The sequence below is a fragment of the Hylobates moloch genome, unplaced genomic scaffold (genome assembly GCF_009828535.3).
Source record: "Hylobates moloch isolate HMO894 unplaced genomic scaffold, HMol_V3 SCAFFOLD_1, whole genome shotgun sequence".
NCBI lineage: Eukaryota > Metazoa > Chordata > Mammalia > Primates > Hylobatidae > Hylobates > Hylobates moloch.
In genome coordinates this window covers 212,308,060-212,326,249 of record NW_026652276.1, presented here as the reverse complement: position 1 = coordinate 212,326,249, position 18,190 = coordinate 212,308,060, and the positions used below count along the sequence as shown (strand labels likewise).

General features: G+C 34.6%; 1 protein-coding gene across 7 annotated transcripts in view; it reads right to left on the bottom strand.

The window, feature by feature from the left end:
- Window positions 1-18,190, bottom strand: part of MKLN1 (muskelin 1) — a 417,262-nt gene that overhangs the window by 91,963 nt on the left and 307,109 nt on the right. For all 7 annotated transcript variants that reach the window (XM_032761758.2, XM_032761762.2, XM_032761757.2 and 4 more), the window contains 2 exons: window positions 5,524-5,601; window positions 2,189-2,254 (listed from right to left, as the gene is read on the bottom strand). In XM_032761758.2, the coding sequence (XP_032617649.1) occupies window positions 2,189-2,254; window positions 5,524-5,601 (144 nt within the window). The remainder of the gene's footprint in view (window positions 1-2,188; window positions 2,255-5,523; window positions 5,602-18,190) is intronic.

Below are 18,190 nucleotides of genomic sequence, written 5' to 3'. Positions count from 1 at the left end.
TGACTCAGCCTCTCGAGGAGCTGAGACTACAGGCATACACCACCACACCCAGCTAATTTTTTTATTTCTTATAGAGATGGGGTCTCACTATGCTGCCTAGGCTGGTCTTGAACTTGTGGGATCAAACGATCCTCCCGCTTTGGCTTCCCAAAGTGTTGCAACTACAGTCACGAGACACTCACGGTGCCAAGCTGAAGTATTTTTTTAAAGGCAGTAGGGGTAAGGACACTGACCATCAAGAGTTTGCTGAAATCCTACCCCTAATGCAGAAAACAAAAATATTATAGAAAAATATCTAGGCCTTCGCGCCACTGCACTCCAGCCTGGGCGACAGAGCGAGACTCCGTCTCAAAAAAAAAAAGCAAGAAAGAAAAATATCTAGGCCTTTATCACTTTATTCTAAGTATTTCAAGGCTCTCTAACCTGAAAAGCTAGATTTTAATTCTCAATGACTTGCTCACACTAAGTTCTGTCATGACATTTGCCTATTCTTTGAATAATTTTGTTTTCAAATTTCATGGATTATAAAAAGAGGAAATTTTTTTGTCTTTCTTACACATGTACTTTACCTATCACATATGGTTCATCTCTCATAATAATTAATGCAGTAAGCACTATGAAAATTCCTTCTGCCCCCCGCCCCCAGATAAGGTAAGCTTTAAATGTTAAAGTACACCATATTACTTTTATATTTAAGGAAAGTGCACTTTGCTTTAAAAGGTAAAGGCTCCTTTCAAATAAACATAGATTTAGTACATTATTATAGCATACTATAACCAAATTTGTTTGAAAGGGTGGGCCGGGCGTGGTAGCTCACACCTGTAATACAAGCACTTTGGGAGGTCGCAGCAGGCGGATTGCTTGAGCCCAGGAGTTCAAGACCAGCCTAGGCAACATGGCAAAACCTCATTTCTATTTTAAAAAAAGGGGAGGGGTGTTTAATAATATTTTCCTTATAGTACTGATGGAGAAAAAAGAAAAGCATTACAAATTCTACTCTATGTTCAAAAAAAGGGGAAGCTGCTGTAGACAATCTAAAAATAAATTCTCGTCTATATTCATAAATTTAATTGTTCTGGATAAAAAACCAATTTGTATATAAATCTAGCTCTTTAGTAAATAAGCATATGAATATTTATTATACTCTCAGGCAGAAAAAAAAAGATGCCTAAGACTCTATAGCTAATTCAAGCCTATTTCTGTAGGGCAGAAAGGCATTTGGAAAGAGGGACCAAGATTAAGAAAGTGAATTCCTATACCTTAAAAATGAACCTTTTCCAAAGAGACCATAATAACAGTCTCAAACCAGTTCAGAGGTTATCATAGAAATTTAGCTTTTAATTTTAAATTAAAAATTATAATTTCTCTTCTTATAAAAATTATGAAAATAAATTCATGTCAAGAAGACTTAGTATCTACATTGTAACCATTTTTATTCTTAATTATTTTAGAATATGATTCTCCAGAGCAATTATTTTACTCCCGAAGCACTATGAGTTGGCTTAACACACAGTAGAATTGAGCATTCATTACTCTTAGAAAGAGTGGTATTCTATGCAGTAAAGTTTTCTAAAATCCAATAATAAAATATAGCTATGGTAGATTATTGGTATTATTTGCTTTTTAAGCTGCTAATCTGAGGCCTATTATAACGTTGACATTAATCTCTAAATATTATGGTAATTAAGTTTTCCTAGGTTTTAGAAACTTAAGAAAAACGTTTGCTACCAAGCTTCAGAACAAAATTTAAAAGGCAGGAAAAAAAAAACAAAAACAAACAAAAAACAACAACTAAAACAACTAAATTATTTACAGGCTTGTGAACAGTTTTTAGCAATTAATGGACTTACCAACACTTAGCTGCCTAATTTGATATCTGCTTCCTCTAAAAATATATCTTAGTTCTCTTTATTCCAGTAATTCTCATATTACTCTACTACAATATAAGTGTAACAAAAATCCAGAAATACACCAGTTTTCCATGAAAATACAACACATATAAATCAGACACATACACACACATGCACAGACACACATAAAAGGCCGCATGTTAAACTTTTTTTAGGCAATCTAATTTCATTTGTGTAAGAGCCTCCCACCCCCCACCCCTTCCTTACCTGCCACTGCCTGGTTTAGATGATGCCTGTAGCCAATGAAGATTTTGCTTTCCACTGCAACTGCTACTCACCTGTTTGAACATCAATAACCATCTGATGGCCTCCTCTCATTCCTGGACGGTTATCTTCCCCATCACCTTTAGAAGAAATAATAGTTTCTTTTAAAGGAGTAACAAAGAACAGCATAACCAGAGTAAATTTATTCATAAGTCTGTAATCAGTAGTAAAAATAACCCACCCTTATTTTTTCAAAATATTAAGAATAAGTAAAAGGACTCATAAAAGTAACAGTATAACTCAAATCTGTGTTTATAATAATCTTGTTCTTTTTTCCAAATGCTTTCAGGACATTAATGAACTTGGAAGTTATTTTTGATTTATTTATGATCAATGCCACAAACCAGCAAAGACACAGAATATTATACAAAAACATAAAACAAAAATCTCTAAGCTACTTGAGTGCCAAAGTGAAGTTCAAAAACAGTTACAAAATTAGATGTCCTGTATATATTCTAGGCATAGTTCATTAGTATGATGAGCAGTTTTAAAGTTGAGTTATCAAACTATTTATTGAAAACAAAGATGTTATCAAGTTTTATATTAATGATATTAATTTTGTATAATGTGTACAATTATTTTGTATAATTTTTGTACAATTTTGTACTTTGTATAATTATTTTATATAACTTTGTATAATGTATAATGTATTAATTTTTTGCCAATATTTCAGCAATCAGTTCCCACCTAATTTACCAACTATTTTATGTTAAGTACTGACTGAGGAAATCTAAGATTTACTTCACTTTGATTCTTATTTCCATCACAGAGCTTAATAGGCAGGTTTAAATACAATCAGTAAAACTTTTTTTAATCTTCCAAAAGAGAACACTATTATTCAACTTGTATCTAATCTTAGTTTACTCTAAATCTTATATAAATAAGTTATGGCCGGGCGCAGTGGCTCAAACCTGTAATCCCAGCACTATGGGAGGCCAAGGTGGGTGGATCACCTAAGGTCAGGAATTCACGACCAGCCTGGCCAATATGGTGAAACCCTGTCTCTACTAAAAATACAAAAAAATCAGGCATGGTGGCGGGTGCCTGTAATCCCAGCTACTCAGGAGGCTGAGGCAAGAGAATCACTTGAACTCAGGAGGCGGAGGTTGCAATGAACCGAGTTTGCGCCACTGCACTCCAGCTGGGCAATGAGAGTGAGACTCCCATCTCAAAAAGAAAAAAAAAAAGTTATAAATTCATTTCAGTAGTTCAAAAGGTTATAAGATTCTAATGTCTTATTTGATATGAACTAGAAAGCCTAAGGCTTTCTTCATAACTCTATAAGTTGAAATATATTACTTTGGCTAATAAGTTTCCCTGTATTGGCTTTCTCCTAAGGTAAAATTGAGAATATCCAATTTTATACTAATTTCACAAGGGTGCTATGAAAATGACTGAAATGTCAGTTCTTACATACAGAAAATAAGATACAAAACTGATGCTTTTCATTACTACTGTATTCAGCGGCTAATGATCCAGAAGTTCCCTCCAAATCCTTTCTCCTAATAGTTAAGCCTTTAGATTGTGCAATTTATTATCATTGAAGCTTTGCCCTTTTCTTCTTTCCTTCCCCCATCAGTCAGTATTGTATCGCCATCTTTAAGAATAGATTTAAGAAAGCATATTCACCCCTGAGAGGTCTGAGGGAAAAAAGAAAGCACTAAAATGAATTCATTTTCAGTATGTTTGTATTTTACATGTTGAATCCACTAGTTTGCAAATACACAATTACTGTCTGTTTGCTATAATATGTGTCTCTTTGAAGAAAATTACCTCATACATGACTGATAAAATAAGAGAATGATGTTCATGTAACATCAATTATGGAGGTTCTTAAGCAATTTTCCCTTGCATATTAATGTGCAACACGATCAGGAGAAAGCTTTCTCACAACTAAAGAGAAGTCCTTAGCAATATATGAAGACTACAATGAAAAAAGCTCGGTATCCATAGAACTGCCTTCCTTTAATGCAAACAGTTGCATTAAGAAATTGCTACACTTTCCACTATGTTAACTATCTGGCAAAGCAGTGAGTACAGATGAAGAAGTGACAAAAACTTCCCCCTTATATGAAAATAAGGTATTCATGAAGAAGACTACACTCTGGATCCGATTTCAAGTTTTGATGAAAACAGTCTTTATTAGAAGCAAATGCCCTCTAGGATCTACATTTCAAAGACAGAGGCATAAGCCCAGGGCTTAAGTCTCTAAACACACTACGATGTTCAATATAAATATCTTTAAAAATTTAAATGTACTGATATTTATTTTTATTACAATTATTACACTAGTTTTTATTAGTAACTGGTTATAAAGTTCCACAGATTTAGAACGGTCTTCTGCCTTTCTATTTTTCTTATATGCCTTGCTAGGTTTAGCAAATAATATTGCAGAACTTAAGGTTTTCAAGAACACGTGTATGGCATCACAACACAGCCTATAATTTTACACGATGCCTCTATCAAAGCAGTTTATAATGATATTCTGTGTAAAAGCTGCCCAACCTTCTGTTATGGCAGTAAAACAGAAAGGTTTAAAAAGAAAATTTTAGTATAACAAATGAATTTTGCCACCTAGTTAAGGAACCTATGTCTTGTTTTAAACATCTACTTTTTATTTATTTTGTTGTGGTTGTTGTTTTGTTTTTTGAGACAGAGTCTCACTCTGTTGCCCTGGTTGAAGTGCAGTGGTATGAACACGGGTGACTGCAGCCTTGACCTCCCAGGCTCAAGCCACCCTTCTACCTCAGTACCCTAAGCAGCTGGGACCACAGATGACTGCCAACATGTCTGGCTAATTTTTTTTTTTTTTTTTTTTTTTTTTTGAGATGGGGTCTCCATCTGTCTCCCAGGCTGGAGTGCAATAGCGTGATCTCAGCTCACTGCAACCTCTGTCTCACAGGTTCAAGTGATTCTCCTACCCCAGCCTCCCGAGTAGCTGAGATTACGGGCGCACACCATCACACCCAGCTAATTTTTGTATTTTTAGTAGAGACAGGGTTTTGCCATGCTGGGCAGGCTGGTCTTCAACTACTAACCTCAGGTGATCTGCCCACCTTGGCCTCCCACAGTGTTGGGATTATAGGTGTGAGCCACCACACTCGGCTGTATAGCTAATTTGTTGTAGAGACAGGGTCTCACCATGTTGCCCAGGCTGATTTTGAACCTCTAGGCTCAAGCAATCCTCTTGCCTCAGCCTCCAAAAGTACTGGGATTAGACATGAGCCACTGCACCTGGCCAACATCTTCTTTTTTATTAACATAGTACTATGACACTTGAACTACCTTGGGAAAACTGAAGACTGAGACATTAAAGAAAAAGAACTACAATCTAGAAGGTATGGCTTACCTTTGGTACTTTTGGGAATGATTTGACTCCATCGTGGCTTATATTCCTGTTGACTGATATACTGATTGAATAAGCCATCTGCAAATATTGAAGAATGAGAAAGAATTACACCTTAACTACTTACATTATTTATTATAGAAAAAAATTAAAATTTAAAAGACTACATTAAGAGAAATTACTAATATGTCACTAATACAAAAGCACATTTTCATAAAATATGCATCACTTCAATTTCACTTCATGCTACCCCAAATATAAATAGTAAAATATTAATTGACACAACCATGCAAACAAATTGCTTTAGGGGAAGCTCATATTAAACGTACTATGTTTCTCATCATTACTGCACCTATTAGATACAAAGTGATTGCTGCATTCAATGGACAAGTATGTGACATTACCAGAGGGTTAGAGACCTTGAAAGAAGGAAAAGGGAGTCAACTGGGAGGGGAAAAAAGTCATAAGACAATTCAACACTGCAAAATAGAAGCAGGAGAAAATAAAAATAAATAATCTGAATAAATGTTCTACTTCATTGAGAAAAGATCCTATATATCTTTAAAAAATCATTTCTATCATTATTATAAATATAATCAGGAAGAGGAAAGGATAACTAAAGATTAGGAGAATTATATTTTAATTTCTTTTTGTGATCTGCCACCACTTGTCTTTATTTCAACTACGAAATTCTTAATCTTTACATCCTATAATGACAAGGATTCACTGCATCCCAATCTCTTTCCCCCAACAGTGCTTTGTGCCAGTACTTTTTGCCCCCCGTATCCAAGAGAACTACAGAAGAAAATAGAGCTCCAACAATTTTGGTCTAGGTCCTTGATACATTTTCAGGAAAAGGGAACACTAACTTTAACATGTGAATTCCATTATTATACAGTTTTGAGTACAAAACTACATAAAGATAAAAGTACTAACAGCAGTAATAAAACTATACTTATGGTGGCTGGGCGCGGTGGCTCACGCTTGTAATCCCAGCACTTTGGGAGGCCGAGGCGGGCGGATCACGAGGTCAGGAGATCGAGACCACGGTGAAACCCCGTCTCTATTAAAAATACAAAAAATTAGCCGGGCGTGGTGGCGGGCGCCTGTAGTCCCAGCTACTCGGAGAGGCTGAGGCAGGAGAATGGCGTGAACCCGGGAGGCAGAGCTTGCAGTGAGCCGAGATCGCGCCACTGCACTCCAGCCTGGGCGACAGAGCAAGACTCCGTCTCAAAAAAAAAAAAAAAACCAAAAAAAAAAACTATACTTATGGAACACTTACCAAATGTTAGGATTTATGCTGTCTCATCTCATTTAATTCTAAAAACAATCCTATGAACTACACATTATCATCTCCATTTATAAATCCGGAAATGTGTATTTTAAAAAAGTAAGAAACTTAACCAAAATCACACAGCTCTTAAATGGTGGGGTTGGGACTAAAGTTCTACCATGTTTTCCTTACTCCTGATTCTGCTGTATCAATAAACTCATAATCTACTTAAGTTGTTACACTAGTTACTGTAATGGTATGGAGACTGAACTCTCTACATACATCCCCACATACATACCTAAATAATTATGAAGCCCTATTCCCATGGCCCTCAATAAAGATTAGTTTAAGAACAGTATGGAACCCAATTTCGGCTAACGAAACATGAGGAATCTTCTGGGAGACTTCTAGGCAATTTTTCCTTACTTCTAAAGAGACATACAGAAAAGAAAAATCTACTTTTATTCCTCTGGAATATCTGCACGTAACGTATACAAATATTAAAGCCAATTTGTAGAAGTGCAAGAATGCAGTCAATTCTATAATGATGACACAGCAGAGAGAAAGAAAGAAATGATCACTGAGTCAACCAACCATGAAATCCACCTTACCTCTGGACTTCTTGCTATGTGCTACAATAACATTTCCTTACTTTTTAAGCTAGAAACCCTAGCTTTTACATGCACCCAAATAGATCATAATTTATAAAGTTACTTTTACTATTAAACTCTGTCATGTGACTCAGTAAAACTGTTTTCTGTGATTTATATATTCACCAGAGACCAAGCAATTTAGAGCACTCCCCCTAATCTTTCTTTTCTGGGGAATTATGAAGCTCAGTTGTAACCAACCCTTTTGCTTTCAAGACTTTTCAGCTGGCTTTAACTGGAAACCTCCATCCTACAGACACACTCATAAAATTTCCTTTCTTCTTTGCCTTTGAGACTTTTCAAAATTCTTGCAAAAAGTCAATAAATACTGTAAATACTAAACCAGGGTAAAGGTTAAAAAAATGCATTGCTTTTAGTACCTCGTCTTAATGTAAAAGAACTTCCTACAACTTTCACAATCTAAAAACAAAAAGTTGACACCTCTGCATCCCAAATAATTTCCATCCTCCCTATTATTTCTAATTCTTGCAAACGCTTGCTAATAAGGCCTTTTGCCTTGGTAGGCTTGCTTTAGATACATAATTCAGCAAAAAACTCAGCCTCCCTATTGAAACAATAATGACATTCTCATCTATAAAAATATGACATCCATTACACTGTTTGAAAATCTCAGAAACAAATTAGTAAATAAGAAATTTAAAGAAGCCTGTGAATCATGTGAGTTCAAAAATTATTTCTGTTTAAAGAAGAAATCAGGCAGTTGCTAATATTTCTGTAAGTCTATTTTTGACAAAAATCTAAAGCAAGAGATCAGAACAGTCAGATAAAATTAAAACTATCCAAAAGAAATTAAAATATCACTAGGAGAAAGCACACTAAGAACTAGCTGTCAATAATTTTTAAACTATTTAACTAGAGTCTCCAGGTCCAATATCACTTCATTTTTTTCCCCTATAATTATGACTATAATAAATATATTTCATACAGTCCTCACTGAGCACAAGCTGTTCTTTTCTCCAATAATAGTGGATACTCTCTTAAAAAAGCACATGATGGCCCAGCCTGGTGGCTCACACCTGTAATCCTAGCATTTTGGGAGGCTAAGGCAGGAGGATCATTCAAGGCTAGGAGTTCAAAACCAGTCTGGGCAACACAGAAATCCTGCCTACACACACATGCACACACACAAACACAACATGATTTAAAAAACATGATTTAGGAAGCTTTTACCAAAAGGGGAAAAAATTTCAAATCTCTTGCCCAGAATTAAAAAGAAAACAAAACCAAAAAAATCCACATAGATTATAGTACTGCTGCCTAGTTGTATGTATTTATATTTGGTAAACTCAAACTTTTATCAAATTTGATTTTGCACCAAAATAGAGATTACATACAAAAGAAATAATTTAAAATGCATGTATAGGTAAATAACTTATAGAGCATGAAATCCTTTTTGACCATTCAAGAATGATTAGATCAAAAAGAATTTTTAAGAAGCTGATTTCATCAGTTTATCCAAATTCTGAAAAAAAGGGCAATATTATACCAGTAAGAATATAATAGTCAATATTAGGACATTGAACCAGTAAATATTTACTAAGACAGTAAAGCTTAGAGATAAAGAGTATGGATTTTTGGCACCAGACTACCTGAATTCAAATCTTAGATCTGTCACTTACTAGATACACCATCTTAAGCAAATTAATCACTCTCATATATTAAATGGAAATAACAACAATACTTAACCTAGAAGGTAAGTATGAAAATTAAATAAATTCATGTAAAAGGCCTAGGAGAATAAACGGCACATTGTCAAGCTCTCAGATATATGTTACTTATGATGATGATGATGATGATGATGATGATGACAATGATGCAGTGTTTGGAAATGTACTTGACAGATAATTAACAATCTTTTATGAACAAAATCAGAAATATAGCACCAAGGCAAATAGGAGTTAAGAGGAGGAAGGAGTGATTCAGTGAGAATATGATGAAAGAAGATACCTTGAAAGAGTTGGCTTTGAAGAATGCACTGGAACTGAATTATATAAAAAGGAAAGTAATAGGAAAGAGAATACAGCATACACAAAGGCACAAAGGCATAAATGAGCAAAAATTATGAAAAAAAAAACCATGTTTCAGAAAAAGGGTCTGGCAGTTGGGAAAGGGGAAAAAAGAGTGAGATTTTGCATTATGAGCATTGCTAAGAAACAAAATCTTAAAGTGAAAAAAGGTATTATAAGCAAAAATCTTGCTATCCTGGAACACAGCCCTAGCTCCTAACTCACAAGAAGCTTCTAAAAATAGGAAAAATTCACCATATTCAAATATTAATAATGTTAAAAAAGAATCAACCCAGGAATTATACCACAATATAAAAAGGAAAAGAAATGAATTTTTTAAAGTAGCAAATGAATCTGATTCAACAGAAAAATGTAGCCATGCAATAGATGAAAGTAGCCAAATACCTTTTCCCAAATTTATTCCACAAATAAAAAAAGCAACTCTCTCTATGAAACATGAGTACAGATTAGAGATATAAGCAGTTGGAAAGCAGACATCTAAATAGTTGGAAAAGAAATGGTAAGACAACCAAAGGAAACAAAAATTGAATTGTTAGAGACTAGAGAAAAGAGGAATGAACAGATTGAAAATATCACAGAACTAAGGTCAAAGTGTAAGAAAGAGACACTAAAAATAATATAGTAGTGGAAATGGGATAAAGGGTTTAGAGAAGCTTAAAATATTAAACAGAAATGTGCAGTTAAAAAAGATAAAGGAGAAAATAAATGATAGACAAAGGCAACATATATTTAATTCAAAGAAAACCAAAATAGACAATAGTTAACAGGGCTGCCACACTGGAGTTTCGGACAGCCTTGTTAATGTAACTACAAAATAATCTAAAACAAATATAAAATATTTAAACAGTAGGAGGGAAAAGATTTTATCAAAAAAATGTTAGTTGAAAATGACAGCACACCTCTCAATAGCAACAATGGAAGCTGGTTAATAACAATCGAATGATACTCAAAATGTATTTCAAGAAAATAAGTGTCAATCTGGAATTCTACATCTAGCAAAAATACTCTCCTAGAAAGGAGACAAAATTTTCAGGCCATCAATTCTGAGAGAGTTGAGCTGCATTACAGAAGAAATCCCAAAGGATGGGCTTACGGCACAGGAAATGAACACAATCCTAGATATAAGATTAAAGACGCAAACAATAATGAAGAGAAAAAAAAAACCAGTAAATATTTGGGTAAAATTAATGAACAATTGCTATATAAGACAAATATTTTATAGGGTCTTTGAACATGGTATCAAAATAAATGACAACAATAGAGCAATTGACAACAATAGAATAACGAATTAGAAGGTGAGAATATGAAGCTGAAAGTCTACCAAATCCTCACATGGGAAGAGAGAAAAGGCACTGATCAATTTTGTTAAGGTAATCATGCATACTTGTTGTAATTTCTAAACTAATCATAAGTCAAATGGTTTATTAATAAAATAAAATTTTCTTTAAGTTTGTTTTATTTAAATAAAATTTATAGGAGATATTTCTCTTAAGAGGGATAAAGGTTAAAAATAAAAGATGGAAAAGATATGCCATACAAATAAGAAATGAAAACAGATTTTAATACAATTTACCTTAAAGCAAAAATATTTCTAGAGATAAAAAGGCACTTCATAATAAAAGATTTAATTCAAAATAATTTAAAATTTGTTTTCAATTAAAAACAAGGCATCAAAATGTATAAAGTAAAATTGGACCAACTATAGGAAACATACAATTCCATGATCATAGTGGAAAGTGTTAACATCTTTCTCAGTAATGAGAATCAGACAGAAAATTCTCACTGATAAAGAAGATTTGTGCAATATGATTAGCAACTCTGACCAACTGAACAGATATACAACACTGCTCCAACAACTAAAGAATTCACATTCTGTTCAAATATATATGATATGTTTATAAAAATTGAATAAGCTGGGCTATATAGCAAGTCTCATTAAATTTCAAAGGGCTGGAAACATACAGGATATGCACCCTGGCCCCTATGCAATTATGCCAGAAATCACTAACAAAGAAAACAACTAGTAAATCGCCACAAATTTGTAAATTAAAAACCACAGTTCTTCCAAAGAGCCAGTTCATTTCATAATGAAAATACTAAATTGAACAAAAATAAAAATACTTCATAGCACAAGTAAAGAACAAGAGGAAATTTTATATATTTAAATGTATATAAGGGAAATTTTCAAAGTCTGAAAACTAATGAGCTAAGCATCTAGCTTAAAAAGTTGTTATAAAAAGACAGCAAATTAATCTCAAAAAGAGAAGAAAGACAACAGTAAACAGAGCATAAGTCAAGGACACAGGAAATAACAGAAAAGATGAACAAACCAAAAATTGGTTCTCTCAAGAGACTAGTGCACTTGATAAACATGTGCTGATGGAAAAATATATATATATATTCAAGATAAGTAACAAAAAAAAGGGCGTCTCAAGAAATCCTGCAAACACTAAACAAACAGTAAGAAGATATTAGGTATACCTTAATACCCATAAATTTGAAATTTTGATTATAGACAATTATAGACAATTCCTAGAAAAATATCATTTAATAAAGCTGAACCAAACAATTAACAACTCTGATTAGTCCTATGATGTTTAAAGAAATTAAACTGATAGGTAAAAACACTCCCACCCACCAAATTTCAAGCACAGACAGCTTCAGACACTGGAAAGTTTTTGTTTGTTTGTTTGTTTGTTTTTGTTTTTGTTTTTAACCAAGTATACAATAAAGAAGTAATTCAGCTGGGGGTGGCAGCTCACATCTGTAATTCTAGCACTTTGGGAGGCTGAGGCAGGTGGATCACTTGAGCCCAGGAGTTTGAGACCAGCCCGGGCAATATGGCAAAACCCCACCTCTACAAAAAATTAGCCAGGTGTAGTGGCACACACCTGTAGTCCCTGCTACCTGGGAGGCTTGGTAAGAGGATCACTTGAGCCCAGGGAGGTCAAGGCTGTAGTGAGCCGTGACTGTGCCACTGCACTCCAGCCTGGGCAACAGAGAGAGAGACCCTGTTTCAAAAAAAAAAAAAAAAAAAAAAGAAAGAAAGAAAAGAAAAGAAAAAGAGAAAACAAATAAACAAATAGCTCACACCTGAAATTCCAGTGCTTTGGGATCATTTGAGCAAGGAGTTAAAGACCAGTCTGGGTAACATGGTGAGACCTCATCTCCACATTTTAAAAAATTAGCCGGGCATGATGGCATGCACCAATAGTCCCAGCTACTCAGGAGGCAGGAGGACAGCTTGAGCCCAGGAGTTCAAGGCTAAAGTTAACTGATCATGCCACTGTACTCCAGTCTGGGTGACAAAGAGAGACTCTGCCAAAAGAACACAAAAACCTCCACACAAAGGTAACTTCAGGTCCAGTTGCCTTCACTTGTAAATTCTACCAAGCTACTACTCATTCTACACAAACACTTTTAGATTCCTGCCTCATTCTATAAGGCTGGAACTACCCAAACATACCAAAAGATACCAAAACAAGACAGGCACATTATAAGAAAACTGCAGACCAATATCTTACATACACAAATATATGCAAAAATACTTCATAAAAATGTGGCAGATCAAATACAATACCTGAAAAGAGTAAGACACCATTATCAAGTAGGGTTTGTAACAGGAATACAAAATTGCATTAAAAACAGAAAATCAATTAAGATAATTCAATATGCATATGCCTTTATAATGCTTTGCTTTACCACGCTTCACAGATACTGTGTTTTTTACAAATTGAAGGAAGTCTATGGATGCCGTTTTTCCAACAGAATTTCTTCACTGTGTCTCTCTCTCATTTCAGTAATTCTCACAATGTTTCAACCTTTTTCATTATTGTATATCTGTTACAGTGACCTATGATCAGTGATCTTTGATGTTAATAATGTAATTGTTTTGATGCACCATGTTGTGTATGTTCTGACTACTCCATAAACCAGCAGTTCCCCCATTTCTCTCCCTCTCTTTGGGCCTCCCTATTCCTGAGATGCAACAATACTGAAATTAGGCCATTTAATATCTTTACCACAGCCTTTAAGTGTTCAACACAAACCTCTCACTTTAAATAAAAAACTAGAAATAATTAAACTTAGGGAGGAAGGCATGTCAAAGGCCAAGATATGCTGAAAGTTGACCTCTTGCACTAAAGTTGACCAAGTTGTAAATGAGAAGGAAAAGTTCTTGAAGGAAATTACAAGTGAACCCATGACTGATAAGAAAGCAAAACAGACTTATCGTTAATATGGAGAAAGTTAGAGTGGTCTGGATAGATTAAACCAGTCATAACACTCCCTTAAGCCAAAACCTAATCTAAAGCATGGCCTTAACTCTCTTCAAGTGTGTGAAAGCTGAGAGAAGTCAGAAAACTGCAAAAGAAAAGTTGGAAGCTAGCAGAGGTTGGTTCATGAAGTTTAAAGAAAGAAGCCAACTCTCTAGCATAAAAGTGCAAAGTAAAGCCACAAGTGTTGATGTATTATAGAAGATGCAGCAAGTTATCAATATCTAGAAGATCTTGCTAAGATCACTCATGAAGGTAACTATACTAAACAGATTTTCAATGTAGACAAAACATTCCAATAGACTTCTATTGGAAGAAAGTGCCATCTAGGACTTTCATAGCTAGAGAGAAGTCAATGCCTGGCTTCAAAGCTTCAAAGGACAGTGTGACTCTCTTGTAAAGGTTTAATGCAGCTAGTGACTTTAAGTGGAAGTCAATGCTCATTTACTATTCTGAAAAATCCTAGGGCCCTTAAGAACTAAGCTGAATCTACTGCCTGTGCTCTACAAATGGAATAACAAAGCCTAGATGATGCACATCTGTGTATAGAATGGTTTACTGAATATTTTATGCCCACTGTTGAGACCTACTGCTCAAAAAAAAAAAAAAAAAGATTTCTTTCAAAATATTACTGCTCACTGACAATGCACCTGTCACCCAAGAGCTCGATAGAGAAATACAGGAAGATTAGTGTTTTCATGCCTACTAACACATATCCATTTTGCAGCCTATGGATCAAGGAGTCATTTAGACTTTGAAGAAAATCTTTTTTTTTTTTTTTTTTAATTATACTTTAGGTTTTAGGGTACATGTGCACAATGTGCAGGTTTGTTACATATGTATCCATGTGCCATGTTGATTTCCTGCACCCATTAGCTCGTCATTTAGCATTAGGTATATCTCCTAATGCTGTCCCTCCTCCCTCCCCCCAACCCACAGCAGTCCCCGGAGTGTGGTGTTCCCCTTCCTGTGTCCATGAGTTCTCATTGTTCAATTCCCACCTATGAGTGAGAACATGCGGTGTTTGGTTTTTTGTCCTTGCGATAGTTTACTGAGAATGATGTTTTCCAGTTTCATCCATGTCCCTACAAAGGACACGAACTCATCATTTTTTGTGGCTGCATAGTATTCCATGGTGTATATGTGCCACATTTTCTTAATCCAGTCTATTGTTGTTGGACATTTGGGTTGGTTCCAAGTCTTTGCTATTGTGAATAGTGCCGCAATAAACATACGTGTGCATGTGTCTTTATAGCAGCATGATTTATACTCCTTTGGGTATATACCCAGTAATGGGATGGCTGGGTCAAATGGTATTTCTAGTTCTAGATCCCTGAGGAATCGCCACACTGACTTCCACAATGGTTGAACTAGTTTACAGTCCCACCAACAGTGTAAAATCTTATTATTTAAGAAACACATCTTGTAAGGCTATAGTTGCCACAGATAGTGATTCCTCTGATGGATCTGGGCAAAGTAAATTGAAAACCTTCTGGAAAGGATTCACCATTCTAGATGCCATTAAGAACATTCATGATTCATGGGAAGAGATCAAAATATTAACATTAACAAGAGTTTGGAAGAAGTTGATTCCAGTGCTCATGGATGATGTGCAGAGGGTTAAAGATTTCAGAAGAAGAAATTAACTGCAGATGTGGTAGAAATAGCAAGAGAACTAGAAGTAGAGCCTGAAGATGTGACTGAACTGCTACAGTCTCATTGATAAAACTTGAATGGACGAGAAATTGCTTCTTATGAATGAGCAAATAAAGTGGTTTCTTGAGATGGAAACTACTCCTGATGAAGATGCTGTGAACACTGTTGAAATGACAACAAAGGATTTAGAATAGTACATAAATTAGCTGATAAAGCAGCAGCAGGGTTTGAGAGGATTGACTCCAATTTTGAAAGTTCTATTGTGGGTCAAATGCAATCAGACAGCATTGCACGCCACAGGTAAATCTTTTGTGAAAGGAAGAACTCATTGATGCAGCAAACTTCATTTTTGTCTTATTTTAAGAAACTGCCACAGCCACCCCAACTTTTAGTAATCACCATCCTTATCAGCCAGCAGCCATCAATACGGAGGCAAGACCCTTCACTAGCAAAAAGATCATAACTCACTGAAGGCTCAGATGATCATTAGCATTTTTTAAGCAATAAACCATTTTTCAAGTTAAGGTATGTGCATTCTTTTTTAAAGAAATAATGCCACTGTACCTTAATAGGCTACAGTAAAGTGCAAACATAACTTTTATATGCATGGGGAAAGGAAATAAAATTTGCGTACTTGCTTTATTGTGTCATTCACTTCACTGCAGTGGTCTGGAACCAAACCTGCAATATCTCCAAGATATGCCTATAATTAACAACTACTGCACAATCCAAAAGACGAGAGTGGAGAGATTTTTTTTTTTTTAAAGCAGGGTAACAGAAAAAAGAAAGAAGCAGGGAAAGACAAAGGGACAAAGGTAGAGATTTCAGGTTGAAACTTTATGACTACCTTATTAAACTTTATCCTTCCTTTATCTCACAAAAGAAAATTTTTCTTTCTATAGCAAATAAGATAAGCTCAGCAAAGGGAGGTTTTCAGTACAATCTCTACATGTTTGAGTAAAACATTCCTGTCCCTAGGTGATTACTTTTGCCTGTCATCACTGGATCCTGCATTGGCAAAGAGGTAGTAGCAATTATTGGTTCCGAAATCACCTCTAATAAAATGAAATGTAAATACAGTGATGTTTCTAGACACACAAAAAGCCTATTAGAGAAATAAATAGAGCCTTACACTTTCTTAAAATACAGAAAACACTTAAAGATCATACTAAGTAATATACTAAAAATACTAAAAGTAGCTTTTGTATCCTCCATTACAAGAAGCTTGACAGAGACTCTTTTGATTCCCTAGATCTTCCTATTTAGCAGGCAGGAACTTCTTGTCCTTCTCTGCTATGTTTTTAATAGAGCAGAAGCCAAAAAACTCTGCACTGTTTACTTCCTTATTTGTCCAACAAATCATCATCAACGAGGTCAGAAGCAAACTGAACAACCCTGAAAGGAATGTTTATTAACTAACAGTGTTCCAGGCCAGTTTAGAGAGCCCATAGTATTCATAGTACAAAAACTATGATGTAGCTCTAAGTTTCAAGAATTGAGCAACTACTAATTTCTCTAAACTTGGTTCCTTTCTAGAGCCAAAGGATAAGTTAAGTCTCTGTAGATATCAAAACTGCACAAGATTTTTATCAGCTAATCTTAACCAACTGAGTACGTCACTAAAGAGAGCTTTAAAATATAACTGTTTTTAGCTTATTAATTGTATAGAGTTGCCTGTGGCTGTTGTTTTGCTTTCCCTTCACAAAATGATATCAAATGCCTTACTGATAAATATCTGAAACAAAAAAGCCCTAAAATTACCTATGCCTCCCTCATCTTATGAGGTTAAAAAAAAAATACAGAATTCACTCCTAGAAATGGCATATATATATATATTTTTTTTATTGGTAGCATTTTAAAGTCTGGTAAGAGATTAGTTATGTGTTTGTTTATACTCCAAAATATACTGAATTTCAAACGTACCAATCATTTATTTGCAAGTATCATCATCAATCAAGTAAGCAATAACAATGTACAAGGCTTAGAAGCAGATTTGTCATATTTTAAAAAGTGGAGTTCAAAGCAATTCATTTTAAGTTAACTTTAAATTTATAAACTCAAAGAAGGCAGTACAGGTCTGGTTTTTTTTTTAGCTACCCAATATCTGATAAATATGAATACCTAATAATAGATGATAATAACAGTGATAAAATGAAAATGAGAGCAAACCACTGAAAAATCTATTATTCCTTATTTCTCCCTATAAAGGATGCACGAAATTCAATTCCACAAGTTTTATATTGTGCAACTATTCTTTTCTTTGTCACTATGAAAGTTACTGAGGAAGATTAAAAAAAAAAGTCATACTATAAGCAACAATAGAGTCCCTTTTTAGTTTAAATAACAAAACACATCAGACCTTAAATATCCAAATGAGTGTTACTCTCCAAAGCCAATGCCTTGGGAGATAATATAGATGTTCAGCTATTCACATTTCTTTCAAAGCCCGACTACAGGCCACACAAGAAAATCGGCAATTATATAGCATTCACACCACAAGGAAGTTGTTTTCAATATAAATCTCCTTGTTCCTTATATGTAATTGTTTATTAACATTTTTTATTATCTAGTCCCCCTTCTCCTCAAAACTACACTGTTAATGAATATTGGCTATCAATATCAAAATATTATTTCTGATACAGTTTATTGCTAGTTAATGTTATCACTTGTAAGTGCATGGTCTCCCAAGATGACAACTTAAATTTATATGTGAGTTCAAGTACATTTCATTTTTTTAAGTCTCATTACATCATGGATCTATTTTACATG